The following is a 23,647-nucleotide window of genomic DNA, read 5'->3' on the forward strand; positions in this document are numbered from 1 at the left end:
CTTCCGATCTTGAGACAAATTCAAGGAACTTGTCATACTTGCCATTCTGTCTTGCGATTTCTCCAATTTCCGTCTCAATTGGTATGTACAACAAGTTGATCATTTGGCACATCTCCTGGGCATCGTCTTCATTCTTCGCGTACCTCTTGATGACATCGTCACCACGCTCTTTCAAAGTGACAGTATAATCCCATTTTACGCGTTTATCGGCGTAGCAAACAACGTCAATTTCAGTTAGCACCCCGCTTTGTCGTAAAGGAACGACGTGTTGTCCTATGATCTCACAGATCTCTTTCGAACACCCCAACTTCTCAGCTTCCGTCTGTCCAGTCTTGTCGTGACTTTCTTTTGTTGTCAGCGAGCGCGTCTTTGTGATGTCATGAAGAAGTGATCCAGCGATAAGGAGGTCTCTGTCCAAAACAAGCGTTGGGCAGAGGAGGTCGTATATTTCCAGTGCAATGGCCATCACTTTATGTGAATGGTTCCACACGTACATCGATGTTTTTGTTGTTCTGAGGAGTGTTTTACACTCTTCTATTCCAGGCGATTCGGCTTGATTGGATCTCATTCACTCAATCTCAACGAAATGACTTGCTGAGATTTTTTTTATGTGTTTTTGTGAAGCGAAAAATTGAGAAATTGAAAAAATAAAAAGTCACTTTTCCAAAACCCGTGAAAGAACTCAAAAAGCATATGAACATCACTGCAGCACAACTCGCTTGCGTCTTGGTCAAGAGGCGCTTCGCGCCAAAGATGAAAGACGTTCTCGAAACAGAAGACTCCATTTCGCACACGAAGATTGTCGATTTCATTAAGTCCGGAGTCCACGACGAAAAAATCAAAAAGGAGGTTCCAACCGCCGAGAGCGCAACAATAGACGCTTCAGTGCTCTCTGGTAAGTTCACCCACACATGGCCACCAGTCACTTCCGAAGGAAATCTTCACGACGACATCATCTTTGTGTATGTCAAAGTGGCGATAGATAAAGAGACAGCGATCGTGGCGAGAACTTATGGCGTTGATCCAACCAAGGAATTGAAACACACATATACTTTACTTCTTAAATTGGAACAAGATCTCGCGCTGAAATACAAAGCTGGAGTGACCGTCGAAGATAAAGTCGTTGAAGTGAACGACCTTTCACAAAAGGTCGATGTGATCAAAGGTGAAAACACGTTGAAAGAGGGCGATGTCATATCAATTAGAGTGTGGAGTGGACAGTTGATGATTGTGAACACATACTTTATTGGAGCGAAGACCGTTTGTATGACAAAATTCGTCCCAAGCAACACAAGCAGTGTGTTCTTCTCATTCAAAGAAGAGGAAGAGGTTGAGGCACTGCCAAAATTTAGAGAGAAAAAAACGGGAGACAACACTGAGGAGGAGAAGCTTAAGGAGTACGAGATGCAAAGAAAGGAGATGCGAGAGGAGTTTAAACCGAAAATTGAGGTTGTTAAAAAAGAGAAAGTCGACCCGACTTGTTACACAAAGGAAATCGAGCTGCCAAAGAAAAAGCCAAACTACATCGCCTCCGATGTTGACAAGTTTGCTTTGCTTTTGCCTGTTGGCGGGCGGTTGGTTCCATTCCATGTAAACTACATAAAAAGTGTGACAACTCGAGAGGGGTTTTTCAGAGTCAATTTTAATGTGCCCAGAGAAACAGAAGAGGGTACTACTTATATTAAGGAGCTCTCTTTCCACGTGAAAGACCCAGAGAGAATCGCAACTATCGAGAGGGACTACAAGGAGATGAAAAAGAAATGGACTGAGGAAGAAAAAATCAGAAGCGTGAGAGGAGTCAAAGAAGAGAAGTTGGTGATTAGAAGGGAGAACGTACCTGTGTTGAGGGCTGTTGGTATAAACCCCGTGCTTAAAGGAAAGAAAACAGAAGGCAATCTTGAGGCGCACATGAATGGATTCAAGTTTACATCAAATGGTGGAAATGTGGAGATTATGTTCAACAACATTCGGCATGCGTTTTATCAGAATGGAGATAAAGAAACTGTCATTTTGATCCACTTATTTTTGGACCCGCCTGTGATCATACAAAACAAGGCGTATTCACACATCCAGTTTTATAACGAAATTATGGATGTTTCACTCAATATTGATAGAAGCGACCATTACTACAGCGAGGCAGATGAACTGAGAGAAGAGGAAAGAGAGAAGAGAATTAGGGCGAAATACAACCACTTGTACAACGATTTTATGGGCAAACTGAAAGAACTTAAAGTGCCTGTTTTGTTTGAAATTCCATTCAGAGAGCTCAGATTTAACGGAACCATCAAAAGAAATACAGCAACAATGCAACCAACCGTGAACTGCCTCATCAATATCACAGATGCGCCGTACAAAGTGATCGAGCTTGAAACGATTGACATTGTTGTGTTTGAACGGTTGTCGAGAAATTTAACATTGAAGAACTTTGATATGGTTGTCATTTTCAAAGATCACAACAAGCCCGTGTTACCAATAGGATCCGTTTCGAAAGTTGACTTGGACCACATTAAGAAGTGGTTGACGAAGTGTGACATTAAAACGTACGAGACACCACAAAGTTTGAACTGGACAAACATCATGGAGACGGTCAATAGCGATCAAGAACACTTTGAGGAGAATGGGTGGTCGTTCTTAAATCCAGACAATGGTTCAGAAGACTCGGAAGAAGAGGAACAAGTGTACGAAGCGGTTGACGATGGTGATGACGAAGAGGATTTGTCAACAGATTTGTCAAGTGAGGAAGACGACGAAAGTTCAAGCGAGGAGGAAGAGGACGACTCTGGGGAAAGTTGGAGTGATTTGGAGAAACAGGCCATGAAAGACGATATGGTTAAAGACAGAGAGGAGCACGAAATGTTCGGGAGAGAGAAAATGATAAAGCAGCGAGAACGAACACAGAAGAAGTATGTGCCCCAAAGAACTACGACCATCCAGAACTTTTTCAAAAAGACAACCACAGCACCAACCAGAAGCTCCGCACCAATGAAGAGAGAACCCATCAAAATGAATAAGGCCTTTGTTCCACAGAAGAAGGAGACGACATTTTCGTTGTCGGGTGGAGTGAAGAGAGGCCCTCCAACTGCAGGGTCGTATGGGAAGAGAAAGCCGTAAACGCCATTATTGATTTTATGAGTTGATTTTTGTGTTTTAGAACTAGAAACGGAAAAGGTTGTGAGTGATGGAATGGACTTCAATTTACATTATCATTGTTACAATTCTCATTTTCGTTGTGTTTTTGTTGATTTTTGGTGCGTTGATGTGGTTCTTTTTGGGGAAGTGCTCTCGAAGGAAATACACTGAACAGTCGGTACCAAATGACCCATTTTCGGAGGTTGCGTATACAAATCCCAATGGTGAGGACGAGGTAATTAATTAACTTTACAATTACTTATTACTATAATAAGCTTTGTTTCATGGACCAATGTCGTGTGTTTTAGAAATTGTATTAAAGTAATGAGAATGAGCTTCATTACTACCAAAAGGCTTGATATAATTGTGTTAAGAATTAATGTTTAATAGCGATAACAACAGGTCGATTAAAGATCAAATACTTTGATTGGAGTGTTATTGTATAGTTAAAAATATACTAAAAAAGTTACACAAATATGATAAAAAAACTTAGTAAAGAAAAGAGGTTTTTGTTGAAAGAAAAAAAAATAGGTTTTAAAGGAACTAGAATGAAGTTGAATAAGATGTCGTTTTGCGAACAGATGGAAAATGATGACTATGAACTTGTTATGATCACGTACCCGCCAACTGTTTGTTGTGCGCACATAATGTAATAATTAAATCTGTAAAAGGTTTCAAAGTAAATAACAACTAGTTTGACATTAAAAAATTATCAACACTTCAATACAACGTTAAAGGAAAGAAAGACACCGTCAACCCACTTGAAAAAACAATGTATCAAAGCGTGGTCCCTCTCATCAACGATAAAGGGAAACTTTTTACCAAAAAACCATTTGTTGATGGATTTGAAGTTATTGACGACTCAAAGCCAACAGAAGTGTTAGAAGACGAAGAGATCGATTTCTTCCATTCAACCAAAGAGCCAAAGTATCACCCCGTCGATTGGGATAATTTGAAGGTTGATCCTGTTCCAAGTTATCCACTTACTAATTTTGTATACCACGGTGTAGTATCTCCCCTCAACTATGTTGCTGGTGAAACATATGTGATTCAAGAGGAGACTAAAACAGAGAAGAAGAAGAAAGAAAAGAAAGACAAGAAAGAAGACAAGAAAGAAGACAAGAAAGAAGAAGACAAGAAGGTAGTCACCACAGACGAGAAGGAAGAGAAGAAAGAGAAGAAAGAGAAGAAAAAGCATCGTTCCAAGAAAGACCGAACAGAAGGTGATGAAAAAGAGACTAAACATCATCACCACCACCATCACCACCACAGGAGTGGGAAGAGCAAGAAAGATGAAAGCGAATAAGAACTTATTGACTGGAGAATGTGACTTTATTTCCATTTTGGTTGATCGTCTATAAATATCCCAATAAAACAAATTGTATATTACTAATAAAAATAATTATAAATTTAAACTAAAAGAAACACACCAAGAAAATACGAAAAGAAAATGAACTTCCCTTCAAAACCCTATGAGCAGCACACAAGACATCAAACCGAACGAAAGGGTTGTCATCAAGAGAACCACCATTAATAGAATTGTAGAGGCCCGTCAGAAACGAAGGGAACTCCGCGAACGGTTGAGCGTCATCAGAAAGAAGAAGAACAGAGTCACCATCAAAATCAGTTTGTACAGTCTCCTTCAAAAACGCCGCTCGTTGATTGCGCAAGAGTCTAAGAAACGTCGTGTTGAGCGGAATGTGCTGAAAGGCGGTGTAGCTGGTATAGAAGGACTCATAGCAGTCATCACAGTGAAAAACCCTAGAACGGCGGCGTATTACACCAAAGACTTTTTGAACGAACTTGACATCAATAAACAGTTCACTGTTCGTTTCATCCACGCAGACGACGAAATTATTAAAAAACTGTACATCAGCGAAAATTACGTTCTTTTTGGGAAAGTCACAGAAGACACCGTCAGGCAACTCATATTGAAGAAAGGAGAAGTTATTGTCAATGGCGTCCCATGCGCTATTAAGTCAAACAAAGTTGTCAGAGATGCGTTTGCGGGGAAGTACGACGAAATCGAATGTGTCGAAGACTTGGTCAATGCCGTGTTGGACAAGAAATACGCAGAATACATCAACAAGATTCTCTGCCCTTTCCAAGTCGCCGGGACAGACTCCGAGTTCATCAAAACCAAAAACGGACACGTCGATAACCTCGACGAGGCACTTATCGCTTTGATTTAAACACATCTTGATTGACTTCTCTATTTTTATGGTTATAATAAATACAATGGTTGCTTTATTATAAATGTATAGTTCTTCTGACTGCACATTTTATAGTTAAATTATAAGAAGAAATGGTAAATTGAGTTAATTGATGCAATCGGCATAGTCTGACTCGCGCATGTTCTGCATTGAGCATAATCTCTGCTTTCGGCAAGTCCCCTCACAAGAGTAAGGGAGTTCCATTGCATAGTGTTTCATGAACTTGGCCCACATTGTGTCGTCATTGGTAAGCAAGTCGTTGAGTCTGCCCATCTCTGTGTTACCCAAATCGACAAGTCCATACTCTTCACAGGCACTGTACGTCTTTTGCCAATCATATTTCCTATTTTCATTACATTTGTTGATATCCAACACGTAAGTAGTGAAGTCGACAAATTTATTCTCGGAGTATTTGTAGAGTCTTAGACCGGGGTTTGCGCCGTTTGGAGTCATAGGAGGGTTGTTAATACATGAATAGAATGGGTTTTGTGGTGGATATATTCTGTACGACTCGATGTGGTTATGACCACACAAGTGTCCGACTATGACATCATTGAATTCTTTGTAAAGTGACAAGAAGTCTTGTGTAAAGTATGCGTTGACATCCATCATACCAGTCGCCTTCAAGCCAGCGCACTCATGTGAGATGATAATAGTTTTCTCTCCTTTTGCTTTCAATGTGTGTAAAGTAGTATTGAACCAGGCCATCATATCGCCCGGGTCGACTTCTGGGTATCTCCCTGCATGAGGGTTCATGATATCAAAGTATGCTGTTTGCAATGAAATGACATTCATCCCATTGGGAAGTTTAATAATGTAATACCCTCCCTTCTTGACAGTGTCCAATTGTTCCTGTGCTAACCAGTCACTCCACCAGACACTCATGTTCTCCAACATCCATGTTGATTCAGGTGGGTAATTCCAGAATGATGTTTCGAAGTAGTCGTGCTATCGAATGAATATGTACTCTTATAATAATATAAAGAAGAGTGTGACAAACGTTTCCAATTGAAGGTAATACAGTGAATCCGGGAAGATGTTGTTTCAGTGCGTCATGAAACGTTTTTAAGTCGTTTAAATTTCTTTGTTTAGTCATTTGGAACATATCCGATGGGATGACATCCATCAACCAAATCACAGTCGTTGATTTATCTTTGTTCTTGTAAATAAAATCAGCACCAGACATGATTGTATCAAGAGGAGCATGGCACGAGTGACTTCCACAAAACCCTGCTGTAGTCGTGTCTCCATTCTTTGGTACAGAGTCGTTGTGGCAGCACTGTTTTGTCATTATTTTCAAACGAAAGAGTGAATTGTTTTAAAATGTAATAAACAAACGTCGATCATTTTACAATTGGAATAGCCACCCTCCGCAAATTTCGAGTCGAAGTGTGTGTCAGAAATCACCCACACATAATCTTCTAGAGCGTTTGATAATACAACCATAATAATCAACAATAACATGCCCGTATGATTTTCGAGTTGTGTTGTTTTCAAAAGATACTTCTTTTGAACATCAAAAATATTCCAACTTTTAAATTGTTTTGTAGTGCAGAATCATTGGCTTAAATATTTATTGATTTAAAATGGTGGATGTATTGGATTTCTATTAATATAATACCTATTATTATAAAATTACTTAATAAATGAAACAATAAATTTTTAAGAAGTTTCGGTTATTATTATAGTTTTTATTAGTATAAAATTATTATATAAAAAATAAATATAATATTAAAAACTATTTTTCCAAGAATAGAATCAATAGATTTTTTAATTAATTATTTATAGAAGTATTCATTAATTTTTAAACTTGTTTTGCCCTAAAATGATTTATTAATTTATTAATAATAATATAATAATTGTATATAATTAATTATTATAAATGTGGTTTAATTATTTTGAAATTTAAAAAAATACAACTGCCAAACCATATATAATAGTATAATATATCTATTATCTAATATATTTCATTTTATTGATTTTATTTAATTCAGTCTTCTCAGTTTTAATCCAAACATAAGATTAACAAGTAACTATTTAATTATGATATGAGAACTATACTCTTTGGTTTAATTCAGAGCTTAGGCGAATGGCTTTGTTTGTTATTGAGCATAAAGGCCAAAACATCTTCCATTCTGTCGTCTGTGGTGAAAGTAATGGGGACTGACGGCGACTCAACCCGGTCATCATCGTCATCATCTGAGTCGTCGACTGAGTTCGATTGGAATGGGGATTGTGAGACCTCACAGGTGTTCTTTTCGTTGTTATGTTGTGTCACACATATCTTATCATAAAAGTTGCTTTTAATTCTGGAGTAGCGGTTCATTGTTTCTGGTGTGATGTACTCTGCTTGCTCGAGTTGTGTGTTCATTGACTGATGCTTTCTTGTTTCGAGTAGATTCTTTTTATTTATAAGGCCTTTTGCCAAGTCATAAAAATTTGTCCAAAAATCTTTCGAACGCACTCTTATTTGAGGTTTAAAGTCATGTCCCCGCTTTTTACTTCATTTTTACGTATTTATTATTAGTTGACGATTTTTGGATGAAGTTGTTTTCTTTGAAGGGCCTTTTTTTGAAGAAAACACGAACCTATTTTTAATCTAAAGCCCTTTCATGAATATTTTTTACTGAAATTTTCCCGGTTATTGAGGATATATTCGATAGTTAGTTCAAACAATAAAAAACTGAAAATTCAACTAGGTTTCTGTGCTTTTTTTATTGTGAAGTTTAAATAGTTGGTAAAATAGTGGATGACCAAACGCTTAGAAATGCATATTTGTTTATGAAGTGAATTCTTTTTTCTTTTTAAATAACCAACAAAACTGAACATTCACACATACAATTATTAAATCAATATAATTAAATTATCCATTACTTATTGTTTTTAATTGGTTGGTTTGTTTTTTAATTTAAAGTAATTTAATTTGTAAAAATATATTTCATATAATTAGTTATTATGATAAAGAAGGTCTATTTCTCAATGCTTTTTAAACTCAATATTTTTTTTAATATTTATACTTATGCTGTTAAATATGCTTTTTTGATACCACTTTAGTTTTTATGTTGATTCAAGACTTTTTCAAACCATCGAAATTTTTTGTTAAAAGGGTTATTAAAAATAAAAATAAATGAATTAACAACAATCGAAACTTACAAAATTCTTTTTGATTCATTTTTAAAAACTTATAATTTTTACCATTCAAACTAATTTGGTTTAAACAAAAATAATTATTTAAAATTGTTTGTTTAACCTTTTTAAATATTTTAAATCTTTTTTTTAAATACAATTGATATATAGTTTATTTTAATTAATATTTTAATTAATTTATTAAATTGATTATTTTTTTTGTGAAAGCAGCCTTGTTTTTTTTTGCCAAAAATAAAATAAATCAACTTTGATTATTTTATTAGTTTAGTTTACCATAAACAAATTAATGTGAATATTTTCAAACACGTTTTTACTTTGATAATTACAATATTAAAGCCAATAGTTATCCTGTTTTTTAGTTTGGAATATTCAAACCAAATAATTAGTATATATATAAATTTGAACTATTTAATATAATTAATTTGATATAAATTATAGTTAAAAAATCAAATAAAAATTAATTCGTTTAACTATTTTTACTAATTTAAATAATAGATACAATTAATTATAGTTATATTCTGATTTTATAATACTAAGATTTATTATTAAATATTATAGTATGTAATAGTTACATATTATTAAAAATAAGACTCAAAATTATTATTATAGAATAACATTATTCATTAGTTAAAAATAACATAATCATTAGTATGTAAAAATATAGTGTTTCTATCACTTATGATATAATTAATCTAAATACAATAAAACTAAAAGTGTATCTTAATGGTTTGATAATTAAAAAAGACGAAAGTAAGATTGTCTCAGAAATTATAGTCCGGCACAAAGTCGTCACCGTTTGTTTCGACAAAATCTGATGTGTCAAATGTCAAGTTCAGATTCTTTCTTTTTTCACCTATCTCTTTTCCTCTCATTCCTTTTCCCGCTCTTCTCATGTCGTTTTCGTGAAAGTCGTCGTGCATCCCTTCGAACCTTGGATCACGTCTTCCCATGCCCATCATAAAGTCCATTCTTTAATTTCAATATTCAGTTCATTGAATTTTTGAGGTATGTCATTCTCTTTAATGTTTTTTATTTGTAATTATGTTATTTAAAAGCAAATGAATATAAAAAAACGAGACTAGATTTTTTGATTAAAAAGACCCGATTTTGTTGCAAAACAGCTCGTACAAAACTAATAATAAGAATAGAGGAAACCCTTTTTTTTATAACAAAAAGTTCACCAGTATAACCCTTTTCATATGTCTGATACTGATTACACCGACCATTGGTGGAAGGGTATCTCCTTCACCCCCGTGAAAGTCAAAAACGATATGAGCCTTGCACAGAAAAAGCACGAGATTGCTAAAAATAAGTACGACCAATTAGTGCTTGAAAGCGAAAAGGAGGCAGTCAATTCAAAAGACGGGAAATGGATGAGAAACCTTGTGAATACCGGTACATACTCCGATCAAGTAAAAGCACTTGCTTTATTAGTCAGAAGTAACCCACTTACTTGTCTCGAGTATTTAGTCCAACTGCTGGCTATCTGTGAAAAAAAGAACAAAGACGTCTCGGACTTAGCTATCCGCGCGTCTAAAGAACTTTTCATTGACATTCTCCTTCCCGATGAGCCTCTCCTTTTCTTTATTGAAAATGACTTCACTAAGGCAAATACCTATCAATTGGCTCAAATGTATTTCATGAACGCATTGAAAGACTCATTTGCGAAGTACATTCATTCCCTTAAACGTCAATCGTCCGAAGTTTTGAACCAATTCAAATTGAGTGCGGTACGGATTGCGGGAGAGTTGGCTGTCAAAAAGCACGAAGCGCAAATTGATTTGTTGAGTGTCGTTGCAAACAAACTTGATGATAAGGATCGAGTTGCGTCATCCAAAGTACAGATTTACCTCACACAGATCCTCGAAAGATACATTCAAATGACTCCCTATGTGATTGATGTGTTGAAACAGTACATTAACAAGCCTGATATTACAACACAAATGATCCAAACCATTCTCGCCGTCTTTTCTAAAGTCTCGTTGTCACGTGTAGGTCACTCCGTTGCCGAGGAATTATTAAAATTGAGTATTAAATTCTTCAATGCAGTTGTAGATAAGAAAAAGTTCAACAAGAAGACCGACTCCAAAGTTGTTGAAAACGCCGTCAGAAGTATCAAGCGTTGTTCTTTATCTTCACGCGACTTTAGTGGCATTCTTGAAAATATAGACGGACTCTATGAAGCTGCAAAACACTTGGAGTTCGCACGTATGTTGGACGTCTTTGTTGTTCTTTCGTTAGTTAATAAGAAGAGTAAAAGCAAACGATATTTGAAGTTGTTGTACACGAAGATGAATGAATTGCCCTCTCTTCGATCAAAAAAGATATACACCTTCTTAGAGATCGTCGAAAGCTCATTGAACGAATTTACTTCATACGACGTCGTCGCTTCATTCATTCGAAAAATGTTGATATTATCATTGGAAATGAAACCCCCTGTCATTTGCAAAATACTTGCAATCGTTAACAATTGGATCAATGTTTATCCTCCACTGAAGTCCATGTTCACCGCATCAAACTATTTCGATGAAGAAGAAAATTACAAGGATCTGGACGACTCCGAACAAAAAGACGACAAAGTCGAGAAAGAAGAGCATAAGACAAGTTCTTCTGATGATGAGGAGGACGAGACTGACAACTCCGACTTCATTAATAAGAAGAAGAAACACGCCAAACCACAGAATTTGTATGGCGCAAATCAGAAGTTTGATGTCTGCGGATATGATATGACACAAATATTCCCAGAGAAGACGGGTGCTGTTACTACCAAGTGTTTTGAACTCACGTACTTAGTAAATCACTACAACCCGTCTGTCCGTAGATACGCAAAATTACTTGTTGCTGGTATGCCTTACACTGTCGGGAAGTACGACTGGTGGTCTTTAACTCCAGCCGTTATGCTTTCCCGCTTCAAGTTGAAAACCTTGACTGTTCATTTCAAGTCCGAGAAGATTAAAAATGAAGTCATGCTATGTTCCCCTGTCAACTCTGAAGAATTTTTGCGATTCGATCGAAGTAAAGTCTTACCAGAGCTTTTGTTCTTCTTCGACTATTACACCGAAAACCACGTGGAAAAGGGGTTGGCTATGCCCGATAAGTTAAATATGGATTACTCGGACGATTTGGAAGAAGACGATGAGACGTTGTATGGAGGAAATGTGCCGCACAAAGCGGAGAGTCAAATTGAAGGGCAAGTCGTTGATTTCGATGTTCCACAAGAGAAGGTTGAGAAGGATGACAGCGATGAATACTCATATGAGGATTTAACGTTTGGTGGGGATTTGACTGGTACCATTCCGGATGACGAAGAAGACATGGATTTAATAGATGTTGGAGAATTAAAAGAACATAGCGATGATGAAGAAGAAACGAAAAGTTCTAAGAGAAAGAGAAATCAAAAGGATGAGTGAAAGTGATTGAAGAGATTTTTGATAGAGTTTATATCCTTTGTATAAGACTTTTTTTGTCTAAGATATTTGTGTAAGAATTGCAAGTAACGAATCAAAAAAAGTCAACTATATTTCTAGTTATAAAACTATAATTTTTACTATAACACAATCAATAAATAAAGTGAAATAAAAAGTCTTAAACGGTTCAAAAAATATCGGAAGTTCTCTATTGATATGATAACACTAATCAACAAGTAAATGTTTGTTTTTTAGATTTCTATGTACCGATAAAACTATCTACAAAAACTTATTTTTGTATGCCGACTTTGTTTTCAGACGCTGAATAAAAAAGATAAAAAGAACCAAAAAGTCCAGAGATGAGTTCAAAGAACACGGGTCCAGTATTGCGCTGCTTCTATGTCCAATTTCCACTCAACTCCGTCAACATCGAAACTTTAGTCTCGACATCAGATGATATCAAAGTCACAGAATATCTCCAGTTCTTGTACCCCGAGTTGGATAAAATTAGTTACGCTGCTATCGAAGCGATTCCCTCAAAAACTTTTTCGTGTGTTCGAACAACCATCGACCACGACTACGAACACTGTTTCATCCTCCGTTTTTTGGAGAAGACCCCAAAAGCCATTTTAGTTATAACATCGGAGTACAACCCATTTTTCCAAACTGTGTTGGACGAAGTCAAAAAGAATGTGACATCCATTAACATCAAAGAACTTTTTGGAAAACTCAAGAACCTTCAACGCACCGAATTGATATGTGACAAGTCGGCTATTTTAAAAATCGTCGACTTCAGAATCTTTAAGGTCGCGGTCAAGCCAAATGATTTTGTGATTAACACATTGTCTTCATTTGGTGTGAATGCATTTGTCGATATTGTTTTTAAATTATTACTTGAAGAACGGTATATTTTCCTTGCATCATCCATCGAACAACTCAACCCAATCATCCAAGCATTCACGTTTGTGTTACAGCCCTTTGTCTGGCAACACATTTTTGTCCCTATATTGCCCATGTTCTTAAACGCTTATTTAAGTTCGATATTACCTTGCATCATCGGGTGTACTCGAGGGACTTATGGTGCTTTTGTGATGGAATTTGGCGCGGATGATGCTGGTATGCACGTTGTTGATTTAGAAAAGCGCCAAGAAACGTCGCGGTGCATTTCGGAGAACACGTTGAGTAACGAGGAAGTTGGGATTTTCCTCTCGAAATTGGACTTCGTTGTGAACAATAAAGAGTCGTTTCAAGATGAGGACGTCATTGATGTCTTCAGAGAGATGTATCAAAAGATATTTGGACACTTAAACAAATACTTTGAGAAAGTTGGAGATGCGTGGAGATTTCATACGCAGAAATTTGTTGAAAGTACGCCATCGATGTTTAAAGGTTTTGTTGAGAAATTTACACAGTCACAGATGTTTTGCATGTTTGTGGAACTCCAAGAGAACAATTTACTTGTGAACAAACCTGTTCAACAATTTGTCATCAACACCACTAAACAATTTCAATACGACAAACTTTCGAAAATCAGTCCAGTCGAGCGAAGGTGTCGGTCGTGTTTACAAGAGATCAAATTGGATCAACCCTTTTTCCAATCACAAGACAAAAGTGTGTTACACCGACAATGCTCAAAATGTATTATTTGTGACAAATTTTCAGATTTAAAGAAATGCCCATTGTGTGTCGGGTTTAAACAACCAGTGACTCAGGAAGAGATCGAAAATTCATATAAAAAGGCGTTGGAGAGAAACGCTTTATTGCAAAAGAAATTGAACGAGAAGTTATCAGAAAACGTCCAAGAAGGCGACCTCACCGCTGAACTCCAAAACAATTTCGGAAAGACAATTAAAGAGCGCGAGAAGTTGTTGACACTCAAAACTCCACAACGCCGTGGCGAGTCTAAACCGAACTTTTTGAGACAATCAATTTCAAGAACATTGGGGTCTTTCGGAACAAAAAGAAAAACACCAGAAGGATCCCCTTTAGTCGTTTCATCAACACCAATTATGCCAATATCCCCTTCTAAACGAGCTACTATGAGTCCTATGTACCCAATCCCACCTCCACAAGACCAAATGTTATTCCAACCACCACCCGTCCCCCCAAAGAGACCTTACAAAGAACAACGCGTTGTAACACCAGACAGACAACTCTCAAAGTCGGTCGACTCAAATCTGATTGTTTTTGCTCCTCTTCGCCATGTCCAAACAGTTGATGCAAAGAGTGAAATGACTAAATCTACAAATGTAAAACGTTACACGACTAAACAAGTCAATAGACCGCTGCCCCCAGTCCCACAGAATAGATGCAAGAAATGACATCAATGTTTTGTACTCTTGTATTTACCATGGCTTTGTTTACTATAATTTATAGTTTATTTCTCTCTTTTGGTGGTCTTATTCTATAATTAAAGTATAGCTCTTTTACTATCACTATTAAAATTTGTGTTTCTGGTTTTGGTCAAAAATACTTCACGTCACTAAACCATAAAGTATAGTAACATATAGTATAATTATAGTAAATAATTGAAACATTCCTCACATACAGGTTTTATGCTCCGAATTGGTTAAATAAGAAAGAAAAAATCCCTCAAAAAACACATGAACTTGAAATGGTTGATTGCACAAATTTGTCCTCTCAACTCGGGTGAAAATCCCTAAGATATTTAACAAATTGAGTTTTGTAACAAGACTAAAAGAAAGTTAAACATTTCTAGTAAAATAATTAGATCAAATAGTAAATAACCTGAAATAGAAAAGTGGTGAGTATCGCCATGTCAGAGATAACCCAAATAAAAGGGATAAGAACTAATAAAAAGTGAAATGGCATACTCTTTCCCGAAATTCTCATTGTTCATCGGACTTGTTCTGATGGGCGTCATCATTGCGAACTCGCAGTTTGGTATTGGCAACAAGATGCAAGATCAAGCTGTGTTCCGCGAGCACTTAAAGGCGAAAGTTCACAAGGAGATGTGTAACGGCAAATACCCTGCACCAGTAGGGACACTTGTAGCGAAGTTCCCGATGATAACATCGACTCATATGTTGATTGCTGCTGTATCTGCATTGGCGCTGTGTTTCTTGTTCAACTTGATACCACAAAATGGGTTCTTCTCATGGGTGATGATTCACTTGTTTACGTTGGCGTTCTTCTTGGTAGCGATAACTGCTGGTTATTTGTTTGCTAAGTCGCAGTCAGACATGTGCGTAAAGGCCAAGGAAATGGTATCCGTCAACTCGACATGCCCATTTGCTGGTGTTATGGAAAACAAATTTGTTCAACAAGGCATCAATTATATTCCAGAGACTATTAGAGCTAAGGCTATGACTTTCAAAGACATTTTGGTCGAACATGTGACTAAGTTGGGCATTAACGCGCCAATTTTCGTCATCGTTATTGCTTTCTATTTGATCAATAAGAACACAAGAAGTGTCACCCGATTCGAAGTGTTGGGTCTCATTTCGTTGATTGTATCCCTCATTTCCGGATATGGATATTATCAAGAGACTCATGACGTCGTGTTCTCAATTGTCTTCCCAATTGCTACTATCGTCTTGGTACTCATTTGTGTCAACTTGGCATTGAAATTAGGGTTCTTCTTCGTCGTACCAGAATACTTCTTCTCGGCCGCTTCTATTGCTTTCAGACTCTTCTACGTCCTTGCTGCTTTCAACATTCCATTCGCTATGTTGATTGCTGTTGGGTTCTTTGTCTTCTTGTTCGTCAACATCGCAGTGTGGTCTGATGGATTCTTCTTGTCTGTTGTCTTCTTGCTCAACTTCGGTTTGTCTAAGCTCTACACTTTCCCGGCCGACTCCCTCGTTGTTTTGTTATTCACCTTGGCTGTCTTTACATGCGATTGCTGCTGCAAAAAGTCCTGCAAAGCCGAGAAGAAACCCAAAACAGATTAATTAAGTTCGTTAACACATTTTATTATAATATTTATCATATTATAATTATAGTATTACTCAATAGTATTTAAATTAATAAACTCCTCGAAAACAAATCTTAAATAGATAAGTAATGTTATTATTATTTTCTTCTTGCATTAAATAGTAAAATAAATAGTAAAATAAATAAAACAGAATGATAACAAAAACAAAGTGATTAATTGGGTAGTTGTGATGTGTTGGCTTCTTTTAATTCAATCGAAGGCGATTCAAATGAATACACAAACAACTCATGCACAACAATAGTAAAGCTACCGAAGTCACCCGGGAATAAAGTCATTGGGATGATAATATATTCCCCGTGTTCGACATTAATTGTCTTAGTGATCGACCCGGTGTATGTGAAATCCGTTGAGAAGACAATTTGTTTGTTCTCAAAGTTAAACACTTTCTCGTCTTTATTGACTCGAATCATCGTCATCCCCTTCGAGATTTTGTCATCCGAATTGCCCTTTTCGATCAGCTCGACAACTATTCGCGTCGAGTCTCCTATTCGCAAATAAAATTGTTGGTTCTTCCACCAATCGCTGTATGTGAAACTGCCTCCTGCAGTCTCGCTATTCCACGCCCCTTGTGCCCACACTGTTTTTGTTGGGAAGAATGCAGACATATAAATTTCCCACATCGAATACACATAGATTTGAAATGATGCTCTTGCTGATTTTCCTTGCAGATATGGTAACAAAATATGGGTCTCAATTTCATGCTCAAGCATTAAAGAAGCACTGCCATCTTCATTCAAGTCGCTCTCCTCTTTGACGTTTCCAGGCATCAAGACGGAGAGTGGCATTTCATACGCGTTCTTCTCAAACATTACAAAGCCGACCTCGTCCTCATCTTTGTCGACATTTGCAGTGAGTACTATAAACATTGGCGTCGGGTGAATGACCGTCATAAGGAACTTCGGGTTATCGCACCATTGATACGAACTATTTTTCACTCTTCCCCCATTCGTGTGATACGTCCACTCTCCATTGATTTGATACATTTTCCAATCGGTGTCAATCTCATTCAATGCTTTAACTATGCACGACGCATACAAATACTCAAACTCTAAATTGAACTTCCTCCGAATGTTCGGTTGGTACGTGCATCCAAAGACAACATACCACCCAACATCTAATTCAACCGTTTGTTCTATTCGCCTCTTCGCAGAAAATGTGACCCCTTTCCCACTCGCACTTTCATCATCAAGTTCTAAGATCCGTTTGCGGTCTTTCGACTCTTCTGCATTCAACAAGTATAACCCAATATGGGTCAAGTTACTCTCTTCCGCTATTTGCTCTAAACTAATGCGGACTTGGGTCTTCACACGAATTTGTAAACTGATTTGTAAGTTGTTTCGCCACGTCGGGAACGCATGACACCCTCCCGCACTCACTCCTTTCCATTCGGATGAAAACCTCACAATTTCATTGTCCCCGTTATCTATCGTTTTCCGCGTGATCTCCGCATTCGACTTGACTAGAAGGACTTTACTATCCAAATTTTGGTACTCTCTTCTCAATGGAACAAACGGTTGATTTGGATTTTCATTGGAGAAGGAGGAGATGGGTGATGGCATATTTCGTTCCTCTGCGGTGCGTTCCGACTCGACGGCAAACACTTTTGGGATGTTGAGCGAGTCTTGTTGTTCATGTTCGATCATGTTCTCGTCTCCAATTTCCTTTTCGGAGTGCCACGGGAAGTTAGCCAACGGTACTGGTGAGAATCGCGTTGGGACTTTATGGATTGGCATATCTTCTGGTTTTGATGGGGAAGTGATCATGTTTTGGACTAAACTTTTCACGTCCGCATCTGCTAAAGACTTTTCTGGTTCTTGTTGAAGAAGTGTTTCATTGTTGTCAACATCATCATCTTCTTGTACATCTGCCATCGCAAATCCTTTAATAATATCATCGAGTTCATCCATCTCATCTTTAAGAGATTGGTCTTGTCGTTGGTCTTGGACATCAGGCTTTTGTGCAGTCATTTCTTTCTTCCGCATTTTGATGAGCTCGAGTGCCTTTTCAATACCACCGTTCTCTTGAATCTTCTCGGAGAGTCGATCTAACAAAACGACAAGACTTTGTTTGTTCTTCATAGTTATGAATGGGTGTTGAAGAAGGGTAGTAGCTCGTGCTCTTTGATCCGGGTCTTTCACTAAACACAAACTTAAAAATTCGCGCATTAAAAGACTGTGTTCGTTCTCGTTTTTCAATTTGGGAGGGGGGTTCTTGTGAATCAGCATTAACACTTTCATCGGGTAGATATTATAGTACGGCGGATATAACTCGGCCATTTCTATCACAGAGATCCCTAACGCCCACACATCTACCTTTTCATTATACCCAGATTCATCAACTATTTCAGGCGCTAAAAAGTACGGCGTTCCAATTAAAGTCTTGTGGTGACTTTTTGCGTCGAGGGTCGTTGCTATGCCAAAGTCCGCCAACTTCACCGTCCCATTTTGAGAGATCAAAAAATTGGCCGGTTTGATGTCTCGGTGGATTTTGTGGTGTTGATGAAGATAAATAAGTCCATTCAACGCATCGTGGCATATCTGCGCTATAACGTCTTCAGGCAACTCAAGGCCAAGGATATCAATCATGTCCGCAACTGACCCATAAAAGCAGAACTCCATCACAATCTATTCGTTACTATAATGTACTATAAACATATACTATATCAAAACGAGAATCGAATAATAAATATACTATACAAGTACTATACAAAGCAAACCCATATTTCCTCTTGTCTCCTGAGTGATGTGTAATACTTGATGATGTAGTCACACTTAAGAAGTTTTAAAATGTCGATCTCCCTCATTGTTTCTTGGTTACCAACAGCTGATAAGCATTTAATAGCCACAAACGTCTGTGTCGTTTTTTCAAAAGCTTTGTACACCGACCCAAAGGAACCTTGACCAACCCTCTGGACCAGTTCGTACTCCGCGAACTCGTCATGCGCCATACCAAAGTCCATCGAAGCTCTTTTAGAGTTTTTTAACTTCGTTTTTTCAGTTAAGGACTAAAAGTGTATTGGACTCCAATCATTTTGACCTCTTTCGCAAAACACAGTATCAATCGTTATTATTATTTTACTATTTAATTATACTACATAGAATTCTCTCTATAAATAATTGTTGTATTAATAGAATTGTTGAAACCATATTTATAATTACCGTATAGTAAATAAATGAGAACTGAAAGAGACATAACATAAAATAACACAATTGATGTCTTAGAGTGAATTGCTGTCTCGTAACAACTCTTCGACTTTTGCAGCGCGCTTTCTGATCTCAGCGTTTGGCGATTGGAGGAGCTTACTATAATTTTGCATGATATTGAGTTCGTTGAGTTTGTCTTTGATTGTTGGGGTCATAGTCAAGTTATCGAAGCTTATCAACTTAATGATGCCAGCAAGAAGAGACAAGACCATTGTTTGGTCGGGCGTTAATAAAGTGATGACAATAGCTTCGCACAACAAGTCGCTGCGGACTTTGCTTAAATCGGTGAGTTTATATAATACATTAGTGAGGACCCATCCACACTCGATCTTGATCTTAGCGTTCGTACTTTCCACAATAAATTTACACGATAACATTAACCCCCCCGATGACACTACGTTCTCCGTCATCCCTTCAAAACTCCCAGCAGAGATATTAGAAAGAATCCAGAAACAGATCTTCTGGATGTATTCGGGTGAAGTAGTGATTTTTGTGACTGCGACTCCACAGATCTGCCCCGAACTGGGTAAGTCATCTTTTTGAAAGACATAAGCACCAAGACATAATAAACAAGCTTCACATAATTTCTCGTCAGTGTTCAATTCAAGGAGTTTGATGCACCGCTCCTCGGCACGCAGTGGACGCAATTCATTCACAAAATTGCCACTCATGTATAAGCCATGAATTGCATGCATCATATTAGTCATGATAAGGATATCATTGATGTTGATCAATTTCGAAAAGAAGATGATGTAACTCACCACAAAGTCATGGGCGTATTGATAATTTGAACAAATCACTCGGATGATCGACGATATCTGGCGATACACTAGCTCCGCACCAACTTCGGGAATCGACGCTACAGCAGTCACCAATTTGCCAAACAAGTTTTGGTTCAGAAATCGGGAGACTAATAGAGGGTGTGTGCACGCAGTGCTGATACTATCGAGTGTGACTGCAATGACTTGGTCGTTGTCACATGTCAAATACTTCAAACACATATCGACAAACCCTATTTTTATCATCTCTTCGGGTTGAAGAAACGGGGACTCCGCGCATATTACCAGTATCTGCGCAAACATAATGAACACGCGATATCCATTACTCCGTATTTGTTGAAACAACGGTTCTCCATAACACATCGAAGCAATACGGAACAATACGGGGATGACACGTTTCATAAAAGGAACATAAAGCTTTGGTTCCATTATCATCTTTTGTCCCACAGCGGTAACACTTTGGAATACAATGTCTTCGGTCACCGGGACGACGCTTAAGTTCTTTTCTAAGTACTTAAAAACTTCGTCTTCGACTTTTTCATACGCTTTACTTATCTTCTCGGATTCTATTTCTTTTTGCCTACGAATTAATACAAGGTTGGCGTTTGTTATCTCCTGACGACGTTCAACTAACAACCGCTCCCGTCGGCTTTGCCGACTTTCGTCTTGGGATATCCGATGTGAGCGAAGAATACTTTCTTGACTCCCTTCCAACCTATAAGCCATTACTAATACAGTTTACTATTTTAGTATTATAATGTATTATAATATATTATATTATATTATATTATATTATAATGTATTATATTATATTATGTTGAATTGATTGTTTCTATACCAATCCAAATAACAAAAATTGTAATGGAAAATTGTTGGACAAATCCAAGACATCAGAAATACCGTATCATAAATTATAGTTTATAAAATTATAATTTATGGTTTTAATAATACAAGAAAGAGTAGTGATGGATAAAGAGGAACTGAAACTGCAAAACAAATTATCAAAGAATGAACACCGTTGTTGCTCTGCAAGAGTATTTGACTTATACATTTGATGAAACGCCAGGGATGAAAGCTTTGATAGTAGACTCGGACACTATTCCTGTTGTGTCTGTGTTATTTTCCATGACAGAAATTATCCAAAAAGAGGTGTACTTAGTACAGCAACTGAGCGACCCCACACGAGACTCGTTACCTCATTTGAATGCCGTGTGCCTCTTACGACCAAGTAAAGAAAATATGGAACTTCTTAAGAATGAGTTGTCTGCGCCGAAGTATGGGAAATACTATTTATGTTTGTTTCTATGATACCACTAAGCTCTTGATGTCACAAATAGACTTCACAAACTTCATTGACACAACCCAACTCACTTTATTGAGTCACTCTGACATTCATGAAGTTGTTCAAAAGGTGTTGGAATTGTATGTGGATTATATGCCAATCAATGACGACCTCTTTGTCACGTCATGCCCAAATTTCTATTCAGTGACTGCACCAAACTCGTTTTACTTGGAACAGAAAACAATCAATTCACTGACTTCACTGTGTCTCTCTCTCAAAAAGAATCCCTCAATGTTTGTTCTCTCAACTTGCCTCTAAGACGGTTGAATAGATTGATGTGTAGACGCTTCCAACAGAACTCCGAACTGAGCAAACGAATAGCCGAAGGTCTCAGCCAACAATTGGAGAGAGAAAAGAGTACGTTCACTAACAGTAGCACAGGCACAACACTTATCATCGTCGATCGTAATTATGACCCGATCACTCCTTTATTAACACAGTGGACGTATCAAGCGATGATCCACGAGTTTGTTGGTATTGAAAATGGCAAAGTTGTTGTCGACGATCGGTCGCTTGTTCTTACAAATGACGACTTTTTCATCGAGCACATGTATTTGTTATTCAGTGACATCACCGACTCCATTGTGACAGCAGTGAACGACTTAACTCGGAAAGCTGGTGTTGGGAGTAAACAATATGCCTCACTTGAAGAGATGAAACAAGTTATCGAATCGATTCCACAGCTTAAAAAAGAGTCTGTTGGTGTTAAAAAGCATTTGGGGTTAATGGGGATCATCAACAAGGCGGTGAGTGTCCGACGGATGTTAGATGTTTCACGATTAGAGCAAGAGATAGTGTGTTCGAGTGGTCGTGCCGAGTTATTCCAGAGTGTTGTGCAGATGTTTTCTGGGGACTTTAAAGAGGAAGACAAGATTCGGGTAGGGATGCTCTATGCCTTGAAATATGAAGAAAAGTGTAGTGAAGTGATACAAGAGTTAAACAAAGTTGGTATCCACCCAGACAAGACACAAGTGATTGAGACTGTCATTCGATATGCTGGTGCAAACAAACGACCATTAGACATATTCACAAAGGTCAAGAGTGTCTTAGGCTTTGTCAAAAAGAGTGTCGCTGGCGTCGAAAACGTATTTGTCCAACACAAACCACTTTTAGACTCTTTGCTCGAACCTTTTGTGACTCAACAACTTCAAGACAAGTTCCCATTTTGCAGAGGAGGGACTACAAACGGTCGGGACTTCATTATATTTGTTGTCGGCGGAGTTACCTTTGAAGAAGAGATAGCTGTCGCAACACGAAATCGAAATTATCCAACTCAGAAGATCATTCTCGGTGGGACTGATATTCTGAACACTACTAAGTTCATCAATGAGATCAAAGTGATGAAGAAGTGACTCATTTTTATATGTTTTCTTCACCATCATAACCCGAGTGTCAAAAATCAGTCTTTAAATGCACACGCTAACTGTGTCAGTTTCAACATCCCGTCGTACGTCTTATGGCAACACAAAAATCCCGAGTTGTGTGTGAATACAGACCCTTCGACTCCAGTCACTTCACTCATCTTTTCATCCCGGAGTCCTCTCCATGGCAACGGAAATGGTTTGCGCATTTTGAAACTCCCCTGTGCAATCGGAACAGCAATACACCCCCATTGTCCTCTTGTATCGTCAAATGAGACAACATACAACACCTGCCTTAACTTCCCTGTTTTAAGTGCTTCTTCCGTCTCCAAATCTTCCAAAAAGTCTCTCCAATTGCATTTGTTCTTGAACACAAGAATTCTGCCTTCTGCGTCGTACTTCTCGCGCGTTTTAAAAACGTCGCTGACGGGTGGGAGTGATGGAATCACCTTGAAATAAATTGCAGAGAAAAACTCGATGAATTCGCTGCGCACCAGTTCTTGCGCCTTCATAAATTGTTCCATTCGAAGCATTCCATTCCCCTTCGAGTTCAATTTGGCGACTCTTGCGGGGAGTGTTGTCGAGTCTCTGAACAGTGGAGTCCCGTCATAGGGGTCAATGCCATTATCGTTCGCATCAATAGCAATGATGAAGCTGTTATAAATCTTCAGCTCAAGCCACGAGAGTTGGTCGGCAGTTAACTTCTCTCCGAATGGGTCGATAAAGTCGATGACATTCGCGATGATCTCTTTTCCAAAGTGTTTGTAAATGAGTCCGCACGAACTTAAGCGGATTGTGTGTTGTGAGCTGTACGTTTCGACAAACCCCTTTTGGTGGTGGTCATATCTGTTTGTGTCGGGGTCATACACTCCGCCAATATCAAACACCAAGTCACAGCGATTCAATTCGATGGGGTCGAGTGTACGAATAAGTCGGTGATGTCGATACAAGTTCGTGTACCCCAACAGTACCGACGCGGAGACGTCGTCGCAGTGAAAGTTTGAGGCGTGGGTAGCAACTATTCCTCGCATCTTATGGTATTGTGAGTTCTTTTGAGTCGTGATGGAGTCTATAAATACGATGAAACTATTGAAACTAGTATTTTACT

General features: G+C 37.9%; 11 protein-coding genes across 11 annotated transcripts; 7 read left to right on the plus strand and 4 right to left on the minus strand.

Moving 5' to 3' along the window:
* Window positions 1–693: 693 nt before the first annotated feature.
* On the plus strand, window positions 694–3,111 carry EIN_409060 (hypothetical protein; the record flags this gene model as incomplete). The annotated part of the gene is made up of 1 exon (XM_004184915.1): window positions 694–3,111. The coding sequence occupies one exon, from the start codon at window positions 694–696 to the stop codon at window positions 3,109–3,111; it is 2,418 nt and encodes an 805-aa protein (XP_004184963.1).
* A 566-nt stretch (window positions 3,112–3,677) lies between these two features.
* On the plus strand, window positions 3,678–4,435 carry EIN_409070 (hypothetical protein; the record flags this gene model as incomplete). Its single annotated transcript, XM_004184916.1, has 2 exons — window positions 3,678–3,758; window positions 3,824–4,435. 2 exons carry the CDS (start codon window positions 3,678–3,680, stop codon window positions 4,433–4,435), a joined length of 693 nt encoding a protein of 230 aa, XP_004184964.1.
* Window positions 4,436–4,601: 166 nt separating this feature from the next.
* Window positions 4,602–5,321, plus strand: EIN_409080 (hypothetical protein; the record flags this gene model as incomplete). The annotated part of the gene is made up of 1 exon (XM_004184917.1): window positions 4,602–5,321. The coding sequence occupies one exon, from the start codon at window positions 4,602–4,604 to the stop codon at window positions 5,319–5,321; it is 720 nt and encodes a 239-aa protein (XP_004184965.1).
* A 126-nt stretch (window positions 5,322–5,447) lies between these two features.
* Window positions 5,448–6,806, minus strand: EIN_409090 (sphingomyelin phosphodiesterase, putative; the record flags this gene model as incomplete). Its single annotated transcript, XM_004184918.1, has 3 exons — window positions 5,448–6,290; window positions 6,343–6,621; window positions 6,681–6,806. The coding sequence occupies 3 exons, from the start codon at window positions 6,804–6,806 to the stop codon at window positions 5,448–5,450; spliced, it is 1,248 nt and encodes a 415-aa protein (XP_004184966.1).
* Window positions 6,807–9,688: 2,882 nt separating this feature from the next.
* EIN_409100 (CCAAT/enhancer-binding protein zeta, putative) lies at window positions 9,689–11,899 on the plus strand (the record flags this gene model as incomplete). The annotated part of the gene is made up of 1 exon (XM_004184919.1): window positions 9,689–11,899. The coding sequence occupies one exon, from the start codon at window positions 9,689–9,691 to the stop codon at window positions 11,897–11,899; it is 2,211 nt and encodes a 736-aa protein (XP_004184967.1).
* Window positions 11,900–12,255: 356 nt separating this feature from the next.
* Window positions 12,256–14,217, plus strand: EIN_409110 (DENN domain containing protein 2D, putative; the record flags this gene model as incomplete). The annotated part of the gene is made up of 1 exon (XM_004184920.1): window positions 12,256–14,217. The coding sequence occupies one exon, from the start codon at window positions 12,256–12,258 to the stop codon at window positions 14,215–14,217; it is 1,962 nt and encodes a 653-aa protein (XP_004184968.1).
* A 504-nt stretch (window positions 14,218–14,721) lies between these two features.
* Window positions 14,722–15,810, plus strand: EIN_409120 (hypothetical protein; the record flags this gene model as incomplete). Its single annotated transcript, XM_004184921.1, has 1 exon — window positions 14,722–15,810. One exon carries the CDS (start codon window positions 14,722–14,724, stop codon window positions 15,808–15,810), a length of 1,089 nt encoding a protein of 362 aa, XP_004184969.1.
* Window positions 15,811–16,006: 196 nt separating this feature from the next.
* Window positions 16,007–18,813, minus strand: EIN_409130 (hypothetical protein; the record flags this gene model as incomplete). The annotated part of the gene is made up of 2 exons (XM_004184922.1): window positions 16,007–18,478; window positions 18,571–18,813. The coding sequence occupies 2 exons, from the start codon at window positions 18,811–18,813 to the stop codon at window positions 16,007–16,009; spliced, it is 2,715 nt and encodes a 904-aa protein (XP_004184970.1).
* A 258-nt stretch (window positions 18,814–19,071) lies between these two features.
* On the minus strand, window positions 19,072–20,562 carry EIN_409140 (hypothetical protein; the record flags this gene model as incomplete). The annotated part of the gene is made up of 2 exons (XM_004184923.1): window positions 19,072–20,416; window positions 20,474–20,562. 2 exons carry the CDS (start codon window positions 20,560–20,562, stop codon window positions 19,072–19,074), a joined length of 1,434 nt encoding a protein of 477 aa, XP_004184971.1.
* Window positions 20,563–20,844: 282 nt separating this feature from the next.
* EIN_409150 (vacuolar protein sorting-associated protein, putative) lies at window positions 20,845–22,530 on the plus strand (the record flags this gene model as incomplete). Its single annotated transcript, XM_004184924.1, has 3 exons — window positions 20,845–21,130; window positions 21,174–21,411; window positions 21,462–22,530. The coding sequence occupies 3 exons, from the start codon at window positions 20,845–20,847 to the stop codon at window positions 22,528–22,530; spliced, it is 1,593 nt and encodes a 530-aa protein (XP_004184972.1).
* Window positions 22,531–22,577: 47 nt separating this feature from the next.
* EIN_409160 (hypothetical protein) lies at window positions 22,578–23,570 on the minus strand (the record flags this gene model as incomplete). Its single annotated transcript, XM_004184925.1, has 1 exon — window positions 22,578–23,570. One exon carries the CDS (start codon window positions 23,568–23,570, stop codon window positions 22,578–22,580), a length of 993 nt encoding a protein of 330 aa, XP_004184973.1.
* Window positions 23,571–23,647: the final 77 nt, after the last annotated feature.

The sequence above is a fragment of the Entamoeba invadens genome (genome assembly GCF_000330505.1).
Source record: "Entamoeba invadens IP1 unplaced genomic scaffold scaff_1105074726225, whole genome shotgun sequence".
NCBI lineage: Eukaryota > Evosea > Mastigamoebida > Endamoebidae > Entamoeba > Entamoeba invadens.